The sequence below is a fragment of the Engystomops pustulosus genome, chromosome 11 (assembly GCF_040894005.1).
Source record: "Engystomops pustulosus chromosome 11, aEngPut4.maternal, whole genome shotgun sequence".
NCBI classification, from domain to species: domain Eukaryota; kingdom Metazoa; phylum Chordata; class Amphibia; order Anura; family Leptodactylidae; genus Engystomops; species Engystomops pustulosus.
The window spans coordinates 74,065,078-74,083,750 of record NC_092421.1 but is presented as its reverse complement, the minus strand read 5'-3'; the positions used below and the strand labels follow the sequence as shown (position 1 = coordinate 74,083,750).

Sequence of the window (18,673 nt, the reverse complement as noted above, 5' to 3'; positions counted from 1 at the left end):
CCACACTGTCTGTATCTGCGTTTGCGTTTTTAGATGTCCTTTTTTAATGGGGTTTTTTTAGTATATATGCTGTAATATACTGTCGATTGAAATTACAATAAAGATTCTGATTTATGTATCGATTGAGGCATATTTGTGCTCTTCTATGGAAGCTTGATAGGGGTTATTTTGATGTTTTGCTTTCCTACTCTTTTGAGCGGAGATATTTGATTAGATAGTGATTTATTCCTGCAGTTAAAGATTTTTTCGGTTGTCATATCTGGTTGCAGATGCAGGCTGGGATGTAGCTGTGTCCAATGCTGGAAGCTGCAGCTTTGTCCTGGTTCTTCTGTGTGAGCTCACTAGAGGTGTGAGGCACACGCTGGCTCTAATCACTCAGTGTATATGCCCCTCTGTCAGGAGCTGGGTTACAAGAGCTGCTCATGAGGTGAGAGCTCAGCACTAACTCCCTGTCAGCACTTACTCCTCTAACTGACTGTTGGCACTCTCCAACCTTCACTTCTCCTCAGCTCCTGGTCATGTGGTCTCACTCTCCAATCACACTCCAGTTACAAAGGTGAAACATCATTGGATGATATCAGTAAACAGTTTAACCCTTGCCTATCCTGGCAGTATCTACCACTGCATACTACCTCTTGGTGTACTGAATGGTACAAGGGGCTTATTCGCAACTACTCCTCTGCCATGCGCATTGGCAGGGATATTGCACATTGATCACCGATTGCACATTGATCACAGATCAGATCTATCTGACCAGGAGACTTCCATCATGTAACAAGTGGCTCTTCATCTCATGAATATGTCTTTTTGTTTTAGTGTAGTCATCCAACGGATGTTTGTGTAGAAACTTGGCAGCAATGTGTAAGTCTTTTATATGGATACAAGTAGCACAGGTTCCCTGTTCTTTGGGAACATAATAATATATTATTATTGGTTGGACATGTATACGGATTGCATCACACTGGGCAGTTAATATGTCCATAAGCCGCCTCTGCCCCTCCAGTCAGTGGCACTTTGCATCCACAGCCGTCTGGACCCAGGTGAGTGCTGCGCTATACATATACATATATTTAGATATATACATATATTTAGATAAACTCAGTATAATTTTCAGAATAATAGCTAGGTACCAGACATGGTTCCTCAATTTAGAGGGAGGGGACTGCTTTGTGCCATTTTTCCCACAATTATAAAGTGCAATGAAACCTATGTGCATTGCTCTGCTAGAAAGACCTGTGATTGCATCATCAGCCCAGGTCCTGTAACACAGGGAAATATAGCGTCTACATGTAGATACAATTACATCAGTGAATTACATCTGCTTATAGTTGGAGATGTATTTTGAGTAACTGAAAGGGAGGAGAAAGTGGATGAAATAGACATAGGGCAGGCAAGAAGAGGGACACCTGGAGGTAGAGGTTAGAGAAAGAGGGATCATGGGGGAGAGAGGAGGACATGAGGGTGCGGGCTGGAGAGAGGTGAGGGAATAGGATACAGGCTGGAGAGAGGTGAGGGAATAGGATACAGGCTGGAGAGAGGCGAGGGAATAGGATACAGGCTGGAGAGAGGTGAGGGAATAGGATACAGGCTGGAGAGAGGTGAGGGAATAGGATACAGGCTGGAGAGAGGTGAGGGAATAGGATACAGGCTGGAGAGAGGTGAGGGAATAGGATACAGGCTGGAGAGAGGTGAGGGAATAGGATACAGGCTGGAGAGAGGTGAGGGAATAGGATACAGGCTGGAGAGAGGTGGGGGAATAGGATACGGGCTGGAGAGAGGTGAGGGAATAGGATACAGGCTGGAGAGAGGTGAGGGAATAGGATACAGGCTGGAGAGAGGTGAGGGAATAGGATACAGGCTGGAGAGAGGTGAGGGAATAGGATACAGGCTGGAGAGAGGTGAGGGAATAGGATACAGGCTGGAGAGAGGTGAGGGAATAGGATACAGGCTGGAGAGAGGTGAGGGAATAGGATACAGGCTGGAGAGAGGCGAGGGAATAGGATACAGGCTGGAGAGAGATGGGGGAATAGGATACAGGCTGGAGAGAGGTGAGGGAATAGGATACAGGCTGGAGAGAGGTGAGGGAATAGGATACAGGCTGGAGAGAGGTGGGGGAATATGATACAGGCTGGAGAGAGGTGAGGGAATAGGATACAGGCTGGAGAGAGGTGAGGGAATAGGATACAGGCTGGAGAGAGGTGGAGGAATAGGGTACAGGCTGGAGAGAGGTGAGGGAATAGGATACAGGCTGGAGAGAGGTGAGGGAATAGGATACAGGCTGGAGAGAGGTGAGGGAATAGGATACGGGCTGGAGAGAGGTGAGGGAATAGGATACAGGCTGGAGAGAGGTGAGGGAATAGTATACAGGCTGGAGAGAGGTGAGGGAATAGGATACAGGCTGGAGAGAGGTGAGGGAATAGGATACAGGCTGGAGAGAGGTGAGGGAATAGGATACAGGCTGGAGAGAGGTGAGGGAATAGGATACAGGCTGGAGAGAGGTGGAGGAATAGGATACAGGCTGGAGAGAGGTGAGGGAATAGGATACAGGCTGGAGAGAGGTGGAGGAATAGGATACAGGCTGGAGAGAGGTGGGGGAATAGGATACAGGCTGGAGAGAGGTGAGGGAATAGGATACAGGCTGGAGAGAGGTGAGGGAATAGGATACAGGCTGGAGAGAGGTGAGGGAATAGGATACAGGCTGGAGAGAGGTGAGGGAATAGGGTACAGGCTGGAGAGAGGTGGAGGAATAGGATACAGGCTGGAGAGAGGTGAGGGAATAGGATACAGGCTGGAGAGAGGTGAGGGAATAGGATACAGGCTGGAGAGAGGTGAGGGAATAGGGTACAGGCTGGAGAGAGGTGAGGGAATAGGATACAGGCTGGAGAGAGGTGAGGGAATAGGATACAGGCTGGAGAGAGGTGAGGGAATAGGATACAGGCTGGAGAGAGGTGAGGGAATAGGATACAGGCTGGAGAGAGGTGAGGGAATAGGATACAGGCTGGAGAGAGGTGAGGGAATAGGATACAGGCTGGAGAGAGGTGAGGGAATAGGATACAGGCTGGAGAGAGGTGAGGGAATAGGATACAGGCTGGAGAGAGGTGAGGGAATAGGATACAGGCTGGAGAGAGGTGAGGGAATAGGATACAGGCTGGAGAGAGGCGAGGGAATAGGATACAGGCTGGAGAGAGGTGAGGGAATAGGATACAGGCTGGAGAGAGGTGAGGGAATAGGATACAGGCTGGAGAGAGGTGAGGGAATAGGATACAGGCTGGAGAGAGGTGAGGGAATAGGATACAGGCTGGAGAGAGGTGAGGGAATAGGATACAGGCTGGAGAGAGGTGAGGGAATGGGATACAGGCTGGAGAGAGGTGGGGGAATAGGATACAGGCTGGAGAGAGGTGAGGGAATAGGGTACAGGCTGGAGAGAGGTGAGGGAATAGGATACAGGCTGGAGAGAGGTGAGGGAATAGGATACAGGCTGGAGAGAGGTGAGGGAATAGTATACAGGCTGGAGAGAGGCGAGGGAATAGGATACAGGCTGGAGAGAGGTGAGGGAATAGGATACAGGCTGGAGAGAGGTGAGGGAATAGGATACAGGCTGGAGAGAGGTGAGGGAATAGGATACAGGCTGGAGAGAGGTGAGGGAATAGGATACAGGCTGGAGAGAGGTGAGGGAATAGGGTACAGGCTGGAGAGAGGTGAGGGAATAGGATACAGGCTGGAGAGAGGTGAGGGAATAGGATACAGGCTGGAGAGAGGTGAGGGAATAGGATACAGGCTGGAGAGAGGTGAGGGAATAGGATACAGGCTGGAGAGAGATGAGGGAATAGGATACAGGCTGGAGAGAGATGAGGGAATAGGATACAGGCTGGAGAGAGGTGAGGGAATAGGATACAGGCTGGAGAGAGGTGAGGGAATAGGATACAGGCTGGAGAGAGGTGAGGGAATAGGATACAGGCTGGAGAGAGGTGAGGGAATGGGATACAGGCTGGAGAGAGGTGGGGGAATAGGATACAGGCTGGAGAGAGGTGAGGGAATAGGGTACAGGCTGGAGAGAGGTGAGGGAATAGGATACAGGCTGGAGAGAGGTGAGGGAATAGGATACAGGCTGGAGAGAGGTGAGGGAATAGTATACAGGCTGGAGAGAGGCGAGGGAATAGGATACAGGCTGGAGAGAGGTGAGGGAATAGGATACAGGCTGGAGAGAGGTGAGGGAATAGGATACAGGCTGGAGAGAGGTGGGGGAATAGGATACAGGCTGGAGAGAGGTGAGGGAATAGGATACAGGCTGGAGAGAGGTGAGGGAATAGGGTACAGGCTGGAGAGAGGTGAGGGAATAGGATACAGGCTGGAGAGAGGTGAGGGAATAGGATACAGGCTGGAGAGAGGTGAGGGAATAGGATACAGGCTGGAGAGAGATGAGGGAATAGGATACAGGCTGGAGAGAGATGAGGGAATAGGATACAGGCTGGAGAGAGATGAGGGAATAGGATACAGGCTGGAGAGAGGTGAGGGAATAGGATACAGGCTGGAGAGAGGTGAGGGAATAGGGTACAGGCTGGAGAGAGGTGAGGGAATAGGATACAGGCTGGAGAGAGGTGAGGGAATAGGATACAGGCTGGAGAGAGGTGAGGGAATAGGATACAGGCTGGAGAGCGGTGAGGGAATAGGATACAGGCTGGAGAGCGGTGAGGGAATAGGATACAGGCTGGAGAGAGGTGAGGGAATAGGATACGGGCTGGAGAGAGGTGAGGGAATAGGATACAGGCTGGAGAGAGGTGAGGGAATAGGATACAGGCTGGAGAGAGGTGAGGGAATAGAATACGGGCTGGAGAGAGGTGGGGGAATAGGATACAGGCTGGAGAGAGGTGAGGGAATAGGATACGGGCTGGAGAGAGGTGAGGGAATAGGATACAGGCTGGAGAGAGGTGGGGGAATAGGATACAGGCTGGAGAGAGGTGAGGGAATAGGATACAGGCTGGAGAGAGGTGAGGGAATAGGATACAGGCTGGAGAGAGGTGAGGGAATAGGATACAGGCTGGAGAGAGGTGAGGGAATAGGATACAGGCTGGAGAGAGGTGAGGGAATAGGATACAGGCTGGAGAGAGGTGAGGGAATAGGATACAGGCTGGAGAGAGGTGAGGGAATAGTATACAGGCTGGAGAGAGGTGAGGGAATAGAATACAGGCTGGAGAGAGGTGAGGGAATAGGATACAGGCTGGAGAGAGGTGGGGGAATAGGATACAGGCTGGAGAGAGGTGAGGGAATAGGATACAGGCTGGAGAGAGGTGAGGGAATAGGATACAGGCTGGAGAGAGGTGAGGGAATAGGATACAGGCTGGAGAGAGGTGAGGGAATAGGATACAGGCTGGAGAGAGGTGAGGGAATAGGATACAGGCTGGAGAGAGGTGAGGGAATAGGATACAGGCTGGAGAGAGGTGAGGGAATAGGGTACAGGCTGGAGAGAGGTGAGGGAATAGGATACAGGCTGGAGAGAGGTGAGGGAATAGGATACAGGCTGGAGAGAGGCGAGGGAATAGGATACAGGCTGGAGAGAGGTGAGGGAATAGGATACGGGCTGGAGAGAGGTGAGGGAATAGGATACGGGCTGGAGAGAGGTGAGGGAATAGGATACAGGCTGGAGAGAGGTGAGGGAATAGGATACAGGCTGGAGAGAGGTGAGGGAATAGGATACGGGCTGGAGAGAGGTGAGGGAATAGGATACAGGCTGGAGAGAGGTGAGGGAATAGGATACGGGCTGGAGAGAGGTGGAGGAATAGGATACAGGCTGGAGAGAGGTGAGGGAATAGGATACAGGCTGGAGAGAGGTGAGGGAATAGGATACAGGCTGGAGAGAGGTGAGGGAATAGGATACAGGCTGGAGAGAGGTGAGGGAATAGGATACAGGCTGGAGAGAGGTGAGGGAATAGGATACAGGCTGGAGAGAGGTGAGGGAATAGGATACAGGCTGGAGAGAGGTGGAGGAATAGGATACAGGCTGGAGAGAGGTGAGGGAATAGGATACAGGCTGGAGAGAGGTGAGGGAATAGGGTACAGGCTGGAGAGAGGTGAGGGAATAGGATACAGGCTGGAGAGAGGTGAGGGAATAGGATACAGGCTGGAGAGAGGTGAGGGAATAGGATACAGGCTGGAGAGAGGTGAGGGAATAGGATACAGGCTGGAGAGAGGTGAGGGAATAGTATACAGGCTGGAGAGAGGTGAGGGAATAGGATACAGGCTGGAGAGAGGTGAGGGAATAGTATACAGGCTGGAGAGAGGTGAGGGAATAGGATACAGGCTGGAGAGCGGTGAGGGAATAGGATACAGGCTGGAGAGCGGTGAGGGAATAGGATACGGGCTGGAGAGAGGTGGAGGAATAGGATACAGGCTGGAGAGAGGTGAGGGAATAGGATACAGGCTGGAGAGAGGTGAGGGAATAGGATACAGGCTGGAGAGAGGTGAGGGAATAGGATACAGGCTGGAGAGAGGTGAGGGAATAGGATACAGGCTGGAGAGAGGTGAGGGAATAGGATACAGGCTGGAGAGAGGTGAGGGAATAGGATACAGGCTGGAGAGAGGTGGAGGAATAGGATACAGGCTGGAGAGAGGTGAGGGAATAGGATACAGGCTGGAGAGAGGTGAGGGAATAGGGTACAGGCTGGAGAGAGGTGAGGGAATAGGATACAGGCTGGAGAGAGGTGAGGGAATAGGATACAGGCTGGAGAGAGGTGAGGGAATAGGATACAGGCTGGAGAGAGGTGAGGGAATAGGATACAGGCTGGAGAGAGGTGAGGGAATAGGATACGGGCTGGAGAGAGGTGGGGGAATAGGATACAGGCTGGAGAGAGGCGGGGGAATAGGATACAGGCTGGAGAGAGGCGGGGGAATAGGATACAGGCTGGAGAGAGGCGGGGGAATAGGATACAGGCTGGAGAGAGGTGGGGGAATAGGATACAGGCTGGAGAGAGGTGAGGGAATAGGATACAGGCTGGAGAGAGGTGAGGGAATAGGATACAGGCTGGAGAGAGGTGAGGGAATAGGATACAGGCTGGAGAGAGGTGAGGGAATAGGATACAGGCTGGAGAGAGGTGAGGGAATAGGATACAGGCTGGAGAGAGGTGAGGGAATAGGATACAGGCTGGAGAGAGGTGGTGGAATAGGATACAGGCTGGAGAGAGGTGGGGGAATAGGATACAGGCTGGAGAGAGGTGAGGGAATAGGATACAGGCTGGAGAGAGGCGAGGGAATAGGATACAGGCTGGAGAGAGGTGGAGGAATAGGATACAGGCTGGAGAGAGGTGGGGGAATAGGATACAGGCTGGAGAGAGGTGAGGGAATAGGATACAGGCTGGAGAGAGGTGAGGGAATAGGATACAGGCTGGAGAGAGGTGAGGGAATAGGATACAGGCTGGAGAGAGGTGAGGGAATAGGATACAGGCTGGAGAGAGGTGGAGGAATAGGATACAGGCTGGAGAGAGGTGAGGGAATAGGATACAGGCTGGAGAGAGGTGAGGGAATAGGGTACAGGCTGGAGAGAGGTGAGGGAATAGGATACAGGCTGGAGAGAGGTGAGGGAATAGGATACAGGCTGGAGAGAGGTGAGGGAATAGGATACAGGCTGGAGAGAGGTGAGGGAATAGGATACAGGCTGGAGAGAGGTGAGGGAATAGGATACGGGCTGGAGAGAGGTGGGGGAATAGGATACAGGCTGGAGAGAGGCGGGGGAATAGGATACAGGCTGGAGAGAGGTGGGGGAATAGGATACAGGCTGGAGAGAGGCGGGGGAATAGGATACAGGCTGGAGAGAGGCGGGGGAATAGGATACAGGCTGGAGAGAGGTGAGGGAATAGGATACAGGCTGGAGAGAGGTGAGGGAATAGGATACAGGCTGAAGAGTGGTGAGGGAATAGTATACAGGCTGGAGAGAGGTGGGGGAATAGGATACAGGCTGGAGAGAGGTGAGGGAATAGGATACAGGCTGGAGAGAGGTGAGGGAATAGGATACAGGCTGGAGAGAGGTGAGGGAATAGGATACAGGCTGGAGAGAGGTGAGGGAATAGGATACAGGCTGGAGAGAGGTGGTGGAATAGGATACAGGCTGGAGAGAGGTGGGGGAATAGGATACAGGCTGGAGAGAGGTGAGGGAATAGGATACAGGCTGGAGAGAGGCGAGGGAATAGGATACAGGCTGGAGAGAGGTGGAGGAATAGGATACAGGCTGGAGAGAGGTGGGGGAATAGGATACAGGCTGGAGAGAGGTGAGGGAATAGGATACAGGCTGGAGAGAGGTGAGGGAATAGGATACAGGCTGGAGAGAGGTGAGGGAATAGGATACAGGCTGGAGAGAGGTGAGGGAATAGTATACAGGCTGGAGAGAGGTGAGGGAATAGGATACGGGCTGGAGAGAGGTGAGGGAATAGGATACAGGCTGGAGAGAGGTGAGGGAATAGGATACAGGCTGGAGAGAGGTGAGGGAATAGTATACAGGCTGGAGAGAGGTGAGGGAATAGGATACAGGCTGGAGAGCGGTGAGGGAATAGGATACAGGCTGGAGAGAGGTGAGGGAATAGGATACAGGCTGGAGAGAGGTGAGGGAATAGGATACAGGCTGGAGAGAGGTGAGGGAATAGGATACAGGCTGGAGAGCGGTGAGGGAATAGGATACAGGCTGGAGAGAGGTGGAGGAATAGGATACAGGCTGGAGAGAGGTGAGGGAATAGGATATGGGCTGGAGAGAGGTGGGGGAATAGGATACGGGCTGGAGAGAGGTGAGGGAATAGGGTACAGGCTGGAGAGAGGTGAGGGAATAGGATACAGGCTGGAGAGAGGTGAGGGAATAGGATACAGGCTGGAGAGAGGAGGCTGGAGAAATGTAGAACATCGGGTAAAGGCTGGAGAGACAGGAGGTCGGGGTGGAGGCTGGAGAAATAGAAGGCATTGGGTGCATGCTAGAGAGAGCTGGACCATCAGGTGGAGGCTGGAGAAATGGAAGACATTGGGTAAAGGCTGGAGAGAGGACATAGGGTTCAAGATGAAAAAAAGGAGATTGAGGTGCAGGTTGGGGAGAGGAGGACATAGGGTTCAAGACAAAAAAAGAGGAGGACATGGAGGTGCAGGCTAGAGAGTGGCGAGGGAATAGGATACAGCCTGGAGAAAGATGAGGCTGGAGAGGGAGAAGGACATGGGGTGGAGGCTGGAGTAAAAGGAGGACATGGAGTGCAGGATGGAGAGAGAGAAGAACATAGGTTTCAGGGGCAGATTGGAGAGTGGGGAGGACATGGGGTGCAGCCTGGAGCGAAAAGAGGACATAGAGTTTAAGATGAAAAAAGCGGAAGACATGGAGGTGCAGGTTGGACAAAATGGAGGGTATGGGGTGCAGGCTGAAGAGAGAGGAGGACATGGAGTTCAAGATGAAAAAAGAGGAAGACATGGAGATTCAGGCTGAGAGAGAGGAGGACACAAGATGCTCACACTTATACAGGATCCTCACACTTGGCTGCTGTTGTATATATACAGGATCCTGGCACTTGGCTCCTATCGTATATATACAGGATCCTGGCACTTCGCTCCTGTCATATATATACAGGATCCTGGCACTTGGCTCCTGTCATATATATATACAGGATCCTTGCATTTGGCTCCTGTCGTATATATACAGGATCCTCACACTTGGCTCCTGTCGTATATATACAGTATCCTCACACTTGGCTCCTGATGTACATATACAGGATCCTGGCACTTGGCTCCTGTCGCATATAGGATCCTCACACTTGGCTCCTGTCGTATATATACAGGATCCTGGCACTTGGCTCCTATCGTAAATATACAGGATTCCGGCACTTGGCTCCTATCGTATATATACAGGATCCTCGCACTTGGCTCCTATCGTATATATACTGGATCCTCTCACTTGGCTCCTGTCGTATATATACACGATCCTGGCACTTGGCTCCTATTGTATATATACAGGATCCTTGCACTTGGCTCCTGTCGTATATATACAGGATCCTGGCACTTGGCTCCTATCGTATATATACAGGATCCTCTCACTTGGCTCCTATCATATATATACAGGATCCTGGCACTTGGCTCCTATCGTATATATACTGGATCCTCTCACTTGGCTCCTGTCGTATATATACAGGATCCTGGCAATTGGCTCCTATCGTATATATACAGGATCCTGGCACTTGGCTCCTATTGTATATATACAGGATCCTGGCACTTGGCTCCTATTGTATATATACAGGATCCTGGCACTTGGCTCCTATCGTATATATACAGGATCCTGGCACTTGGCTCCTATTGTATATATACAGGATCCTCTCACTTGGCTCCTATCGTATATATACAGGATCCTGGCACTTGGCTCCTATTGTATATATACAGTATTCTGGCACTTGGCTCCTATTGTATATATACAGGATCCTGGCACTTGGCTCCTATTGTATATATACAGGATCCTGGCACTTAGCTCCTATCGTATATATACAGGATCCTGGCACTTGGCTCCTATCGTATATATACAGGATCCTGGCACTTGGCTCCTATCGTATATATACAGGATCCTGGCACTTGGCTCCTATTGTATATATACAGGATCCTGGCACTTGGCTCCTATCATATATATACAGGATCCTGGCACTTGGCTCCTATCGTATATATACAGGATCCTCGCACTTGGCTCCTATCGTATACATACAGGATCCTCGCACTTGGCTCCTATCGTATACAGGATCCTCGCACTTGTCATCTATCGTATATATACAGGATCCTCGCACTTGTCATCTATCGTATATATACAGGATCCTGGCACTTGGCATCTATCGTATATATACAGGATCCTCGCACTTGGCATCTATCGTATATATACAGGATCCTCTCACTTGGCTCCTATCGTATATATACAGGATCCTCGCACTTGGCATCTATCGTATATATACAGGATCCTGGCACTTGGCATCTATCATATATATACAGGATCCTCGCACTTGGCATCTATCGTATATATACAGGATCCTGGCACTTGGCATCTATCATATATATACAGGATCCTCTCACTTGGCATCTATCGTATATATACAGGATCCTCTCACTCGGCTCCTATCGTATATATACAGGATCCTCTTACTTGGCTCCTGTCGTATATATACAGGATCCTGGCACTTGGCATCTATCGTATATATACAGGATCCTTGCACTTGGCTCCTATCGTATATATACAGGATCCTTGCACTTGGCTCCTATCGTATATATACAGGATCCTCTCACTTGGCTCCTGTCGTATATATACAGGATCCTGGCACTTGGCATCTATCGTATATATACAGGATCCTGGCACTTGGCTCCTATCGTATATATACAGGATCCTGGCACTTGGCTCCTATCGTATATATACAGGATCCTCACGCTTGGCATCTATCGTATATATACAGGATCCTCTCACTTGGCTCCTATCGTATATATACAGGATCCTCGCGCTTGGCATCTATCGTATATTTACAGGATCCTCGCACTTGGCATCTATCGTATATATACAGGATCCTCGCACTTGGCATCTATCGTATATATACAGGATCCTGGCACTAGGCATCTATCGTATATATACAGGATCCTGGCACTTGGCTCCTGTCGTATATATACAGGATCCTGGCACTTGGCTCCTATCGAATATATACAGGATCCTCGCACTTGGCTCCTATCGTATATATACAGGATCCTGGCACTTGGCATCTATCGTATATATACAGGATCCTCGCACTTGGCATCTATCGTATATATACAGGATCCTCACACTTGGCTGCTGTTGTATATATACAGGATCCTTGCACTTGGCTCCTGTCGTATATATACCGGATCCTCACACTTGGCTCCTGTCGTATATATACAGTATCCTCACACTTGGCTCCTGATGTACATATACAGGATCCTGGCACTTGGCTCCTGTCGTATATAGGATCCTCATACTTGGCTCCTGTCGTATATATACTGGATCCTCGCACTTGGCTCCTATCTTAACCCCTTAAGGACGGAGGGTTTTCCGGCTCATTTCTCGCTCTCCAACTTCAAAAATCCATAACTTTTTCATTTTTCCGTGTACAGACCTGTGTGAGGGCTTATTTTGTGCGTAACAAATTTTACTTTCCCGTAATGTTATTTATTTTAACATGCCGTGTACTGCGAAGCTGAAAAAAAATTCCAAATGTGGAAAAATTGAAAAAAAACCGCACGTGCGTCACGTTCTTGTGGGCTCAGTTTTTACGACTTTCACTCTTCGCTCCAAATAACACACCTACTTTATTCTTTGGTTCGGTGCGATCGCGGTGATACCAAATTTATATAGGTTTTATTGTGTTTTAATACATTTTCAAAAATTAAACGAATGTGTACAAAAAAGAAAAAAATTTTTTTGCCATCTTCTGACGCTAATAACTTTTTCATACTTTGGCGCACGGAAATGTGTGAGGGGTCATTTTTTGCGAAATGAGGCGACGTTTTCATTGCTACCATTTTGAGGTCTGTGCGACATTTTGATCATTTTTTATTTCATTTTTTATGTTATGTAAAAAGGTGTAAAAGTCGCATTTCGGACATTTGGGCGCCATTTCCCGCCTCGGAGGTCACCGCCGGCCGTAACCGTTTTTATATTTTGATAGATCGGGCATTTTGGGACGCGGCGATACCTAATATGTCTGTGATTTTTACTGTTTGTTATGTTTTATATCCGTTCTAGGGAAAGGGGGGTGATTTGAACTTTTAATATTTTATTAATTTTTTTTATTTTTTAAACTTTTTTTTTTCTTTTTTTTTTCACTATCTTTTAGACCATCTAGGGTACAATAACCCTAGATGATCAGATCGCTCCTACCATATACTGCAATACTACAGTATTGCAATATATGGCGTTTTTGCAGGTCTTACATTACAATGAGCCACTGGCTCATTGTAACGAACCTGCATAAACCATGTAGCCTCGTGTCAAGAGAAGACCCGAGGCTACCATGGTAACCGATCGCCGCCCCCCGATGACGTTCGGGGGCGTGGCGATCGGAAAAAAGATGGCGGCGCCCGCGCGCCGCCGTCTTTTAAACGCCGCCCGCGACTTTGCGGGCGGCGTTTAGAGGGTTAATAGCCGCGATCGGTGCAAGCACCGACCGCGGTTATTAGCGGTGGGGGTTTTGTGCAAAATGCAAAAACCCCCACCTCTGTATGAAGAGGACTCAGCCCGTGAGCCCTCTTCATACTTCCCTTATACCTCTGCGCCGTAGAGCTACGGCGCAGAGCGTTAAGGGGTTAAATATACAGGATTCCGGCACTTGGCTCCTATCGTATATATACAGGATCCTGGCACTTGGCTCCTATCGTACATATACAGGATCCTGGCACTTGGCTCCTATTGTATATATACAGGATCCTGGCACTTGGCTCCTATCGTATATATACAGGATCCTGGCACTTGGCTCCTATTGTATATATACAGGATCCTCTCACTTGGCTCCTATCGTATATATACAGGATCCTGGCACTTGGCTCCTATTGTATATATACAGGATCCTGGCACTTGGCTCCTATTGTATATATACAGGATCCTGGCACTTGGCTCCTATTGTATATATACAGGATCCTGGCACTTGGCTCCTATCGTATATATACAGGATCCTGGCACTTGGCTCCTATCGTATATATACAGGATCCTGGCACTTGGCTCCTATCGTATATATACAGGATCCTCGCACTTGGCATCTATCGTATACATACAGGATCCTCGCACTTGTCATCTATCGTATATATACAGGATCCTGGCACTTGGCATCTATCATATATATACAGGATCCTCGCACTTGGCATCTATCGTATATATACAGGATCCTCGCGCTTGGCATCTATCATATATATACAGGATCCTCGCACTTAGCTCCTATCGTATATATACAGGATCCTGGCACTTGGCTCCTATCGTATATATACAGGATCCTTGCACTTGGCATCTATCGTATATATACAGGATCCTTGCACTTGGCTCCTATCGTATATATACAGGATCCTGGCACTTGGCTCCTATCGTATATATACAGGATCCTCACGCTTGGCATCTATCGTATATATACAGGATCCTCTCACTTGGCTCCTATCGTATATATAAAGGATCCTCACACTTGGCATCTATCGTATATATACAGGATCCTCACACTTGGCTGCTGTTGTATATATACAGGATCCTGGCACTTGGCTCCTGTCATATATATACAGGATCCTCACACTTGGCTCCTGATGTACATATACAGGATCCTGGCACTTGGCTCCTGTCGTATATAGGATCCTCATACTTGGCTCCTGTCGTATATATACTGGATCCTCGCACTTGGCTCCTATCTTAAATATACAGGATTCCGGCACTTGGCTCCTATCGTATATATACAGGATCCTCGCACTTGGCTCCTATCGTATATATACTGGATCCTCTCACTTGGCTCCTGTCGTATATATACACGATCCTGGCACTTGGCTCCTATCGTATATATACAGGATCCTCACACTTGGCTCCTATCGCATATATACAGGATCCTTGCACTTGGCTCCTGTCGTATATATACAGGATCCTGGCACTTGGCTCCTATCGTATATATACTGGATCCTCTCACTTGGCTCCTGTCGTATATATACAGGATCCTGGCAATTGGCTCCTATCGTATATATACAGGATCCTGGCACTTGGCTCCTATTGTATATATACAGGATCCTGGCACTTGGCTCCTATTGTATATATACAGGATCCTGGCACTTGGCTCCTATTGTATATATACAGGATCCTGGCACTTGGCTCCTATCGTATATATACAGGATCCTGGCACTTGGCTCCTATTGTATATATACAGGATCCTCTCACTTGGCTCCTATCGTATATATACAGGATCCTGGCACTTGGCTCCTATTGTATATATACAGGATCCTGGCACTTGGCTCCTATTGTATATATACAGGATCCTCGCACTTAGCTCCTATCGTATATATACAGGATCCTGGCACTTGGCTCCTATCGTATATATACAGGATCCTGGCACTTGGCATCTATCGTATATATACAGGATCCTCGCACTTGGCATCTATCGTATATATACAGGATCCTCGCACTTGGCATCTATCGTATATATACAGGATCCTCGCACTTGGCATCTATCGTATATATACAGGATCCTCGCACTTGGCATCTATCGTATATATACAGGATCCTCGCACTTGGCTCCTATCGTATATATACAGGATCCTGGCACTTGGCTCCTATTGTATATATACAGGATCCTGGCACTTGGCTCCTATCGTATATATACAGGATCCTCACACTTGTCATCTATCGTATATATACAGGATCCTCGCACTTGGCTCCTATCGTATACATACAGGATCCTCGCACTTGGCTCCTATCATATACAGGATCCTCGCACTTGTCATCTATCGTATATATACAGGATCCTCTCACTTGGCTCCTATCGTATATATACAGGATCCTGGCACTTGGCTCCTATCATATATATACAGGATCCTCGCACTTGGCATCTATCGTATATATACAGGATCCTCGCACTTGTCATCTATCGTATATATACAGCATCCTCTCACTTGGCTCCTATCGTATATATACAGGATCCTCGCACTTGGCATCTATCGTATATATACAGGATCCTGGCACTTGGCATCTATCGTATATATACAGGATCCTCGCACTTGGCATCTATCGTATATATACAGGATCCTCTCACTTGGCTCCTATCGTATATATACAGGATCCTCGCACTTGGCATCTATCGTATATATACAGGATCCTGGCACTTGGCTCCTATCGTATATATACAGGATCCTCGCACTTGGCTCCTATTGTATATATACAGGATCCTGGCACTTGGCTCCTATCATATATATACAGGATCCTCGCACTTGGCATCTATCGTATATATACAGGATCCTGGCACTTGGCATCTATCATATATATACAGGATCCTCTCACTTGGCATCTATCGTATATATACAGGATCCTCTCACTTGGCTCCTATCGTATATATACAGGATCCTCTCACTTGGCTCCTGTCGTATATATACAGGATCCTGGCACTTGGCATCTATCGTATATATACAGGATCCTTGCACTTGGCTCCTATCGTATATATACAGGATCCTTGCACTTGGCTCCTATCGTATATATACAGGATCCTCTCACTTGGCTCTTGTCGTATATATACAGGATCCTGGCACTTGGCATCTATCGTATATATACAGGATCCTTGCACTTGGCTCCTATCGTATATATACAGGATCCTGGCACTTGGCTCCTATCGTATATATACAGGATCCTCGCGCTTGGCATCTATCGTATATATACAGGATCCTCTCACTTGGCTCCTATCGTATATATACAGGATCCTCGCGCTTGGCATCTATCGTATATATACAGGATCCTCGCACTTGGCATCTATCGTATATATACAGGATCCTGGCACTAGGCATCTATCGTATATATACAGGATCCTGGCACTTGTCATCTATCATATATATACAGGATCCTTGCACTTGGCATCTATCGTATATATACAGGATCCTCTCACTTGGCTCCTATCGTATATATACAGGATCCTCTCACTTGGCTCCTGTCGTATATATACAGGATCCTGGCACTTGGCATTTATCGTATATATACAGGATCCTCTCACTTGGCATTTATCGTATATATACAGGATCCTCGCACTTGGCATCTATCGTATATATACAGGATCCTCGCACTTGGCATCTATCGTATATATACAGGATCCTGGCACTTGGCTCCTATGGTATATATACAGGATCCTCACACTTGGCATCTATCGTATATATACAGGATCCTGGCACTTGGCATCTATCGTATATATACAGGATCCTCGCACTTGGCATCTATCGTATATATACAGGATCCTGGCACTTGGCTCCTATTGTATATATACAGGATCCTGGCACTTGGCTCCTATCATATATATACAGGATCCTGGCACTTGGCTCCTATCGTATATATACAGGATCCTCGCACTTGGCTCCTATCGTATACATACAGGATCCTCGCACTTGGCTCCTATCGTATACAGGATCCTCGCACTTGTCATCTATCGTATATATACAGGATCCTCTCACTTGGCTCCTATCGTCAGGGGCGCACCACCCATGAGGCGAGTTGAGAATCTCGCCTCGGGCGGCGCCCCCTGGTGGAAACGAGGGGGCGGCATGCCGACATCATGCAGGAACTTGAGGTCGGTAAAGCAAGGACATGCCCCGTTAAAATAATCATGAATGCGGCATGTCCTGGCTAAAAGTCAGTCAGCAGGAGGAGGGTGCAGTAGACTGAAGTGATTAGTGTGGAGCCGCAGTCAGATCTTCATATGGGCGTCCCCATATGAAGATGTCGATGATCTGACTGTAGGTCTTGCTCGCTGCGATACAAGTTAGTGGCGCAGCCACTGCAAGTAGTTCACACATCACATTCAGGCAGCGGCGCCACTGTGACATGTACCTTGCTCAGTGCAGTGCTGGACCTGTGACTGATGCAGTGCCGGCGACCATCACCCACATCGCGTGCGTGCTTGTGCTGTAGGTACTGTCTGTCTAAGCAGAGGATCACAGGGTGCACAGGCCGTGGCACGCACCCATTCCCTGCTCCAGCATCTGACAGTCCCCCTGATGACCTCCGTCTGGAGATCTGGTCTGCACAAGATATATGGATGGGGCAGGGGATTACAGAGATGAGCTAGTCTCTCACTGCTGCTGGATGAAGTGCATGATAGCTCCCTCCTCCTCCTCTCTGAACAAGACCGAAGCCCGGGAACACGGAGCAGGAGTTGATGGACGATCATTGCTGAGCGGTGGAGACTATGGAGATAAGAGGCTGCAGCCCCTGTGCACGGGGAAGGGAGGTCAGGTACAATGTGTAGCTGTGTCTGGCAGGAGATACAGTAAAATCACTGGGATTGATATTCACTCTTGCCCTGCTGTTAATGCACACCTCACCCACTGGCCCACATTTATCAAAAACTGTGCAAACTACACTAGATGCACTTTGCCTGTGAAGGGGATATTTATCACAGCTTGTAAACTTGAAAACAGGTGTACAGGATGCAGAGCCTGAGAGTAGCGTGCAGTGGGATGGCAAGGGTGATGCTGCCTTTCGCCTACGCACTGCCTATAGCCTGTGCCGTTCCGGTGCAGGTTATGGGGAATATCTACACCAGGTCAGCTCTGGTGTAGAAGAGCTACGGCGGCCTGAATATATCAGGAGTCCGGAGCTTTGTGATAGATCCAGCAAGCATTGGGGAATGGGAGCAGCATCATATGCTGGTAAATTTAGAGCCAGCCTATAATTGATGTTCCCCAAAATATGCAGGGTGCTCCATGAATCTGGCGCCCTATACACAGCTCAGACAGAGTGCACCAACTTTTTTTTGTGCCCCTTTAACATAGAATGTGCAACACATTTCTGTCGGACTCTGCATGATAGATGTGGTGTACGGTCCGACACGGAACACCCGCTTTTATGTGCAGAGATTTGTATTGCAATGCATATAGCACGGCCACAACGCAAAACTGGTGCAGACACTTGAAACACATGTACAAGCAGTTTACACGTTCTTTTCAGTGCAAAGTCAGACAGAAAACTGGC

General features: G+C 48.6%; 1 protein-coding gene across 6 annotated transcripts in view; it reads left to right on the top strand.

The window, feature by feature from the left end:
- The first annotated feature begins 617 nt into the window (after positions 1–617).
- The window catches only part of LOC140105956 (pancreatic triacylglycerol lipase-like), an 88,398-nt gene continuing 70,342 nt past the window's right edge, over positions 618–18,673 (top strand). The window contains exon 1 of one of the 6 annotated variants that reach the window (XM_072130084.1): positions 618–861. In XM_072130084.1, the coding sequence (XP_071986185.1) occupies positions 858–861 (4 nt within the window). In that variant the 5' untranslated portion in view covers positions 618–857. Of the gene's footprint in view, positions 862–907; positions 1,041–17,642; positions 17,936–18,673 lie in introns of those variants that run through there. The other 5 variants (XM_072130083.1, XM_072130085.1, XM_072130086.1 and 2 more) reach the window with 5 other exon arrangements.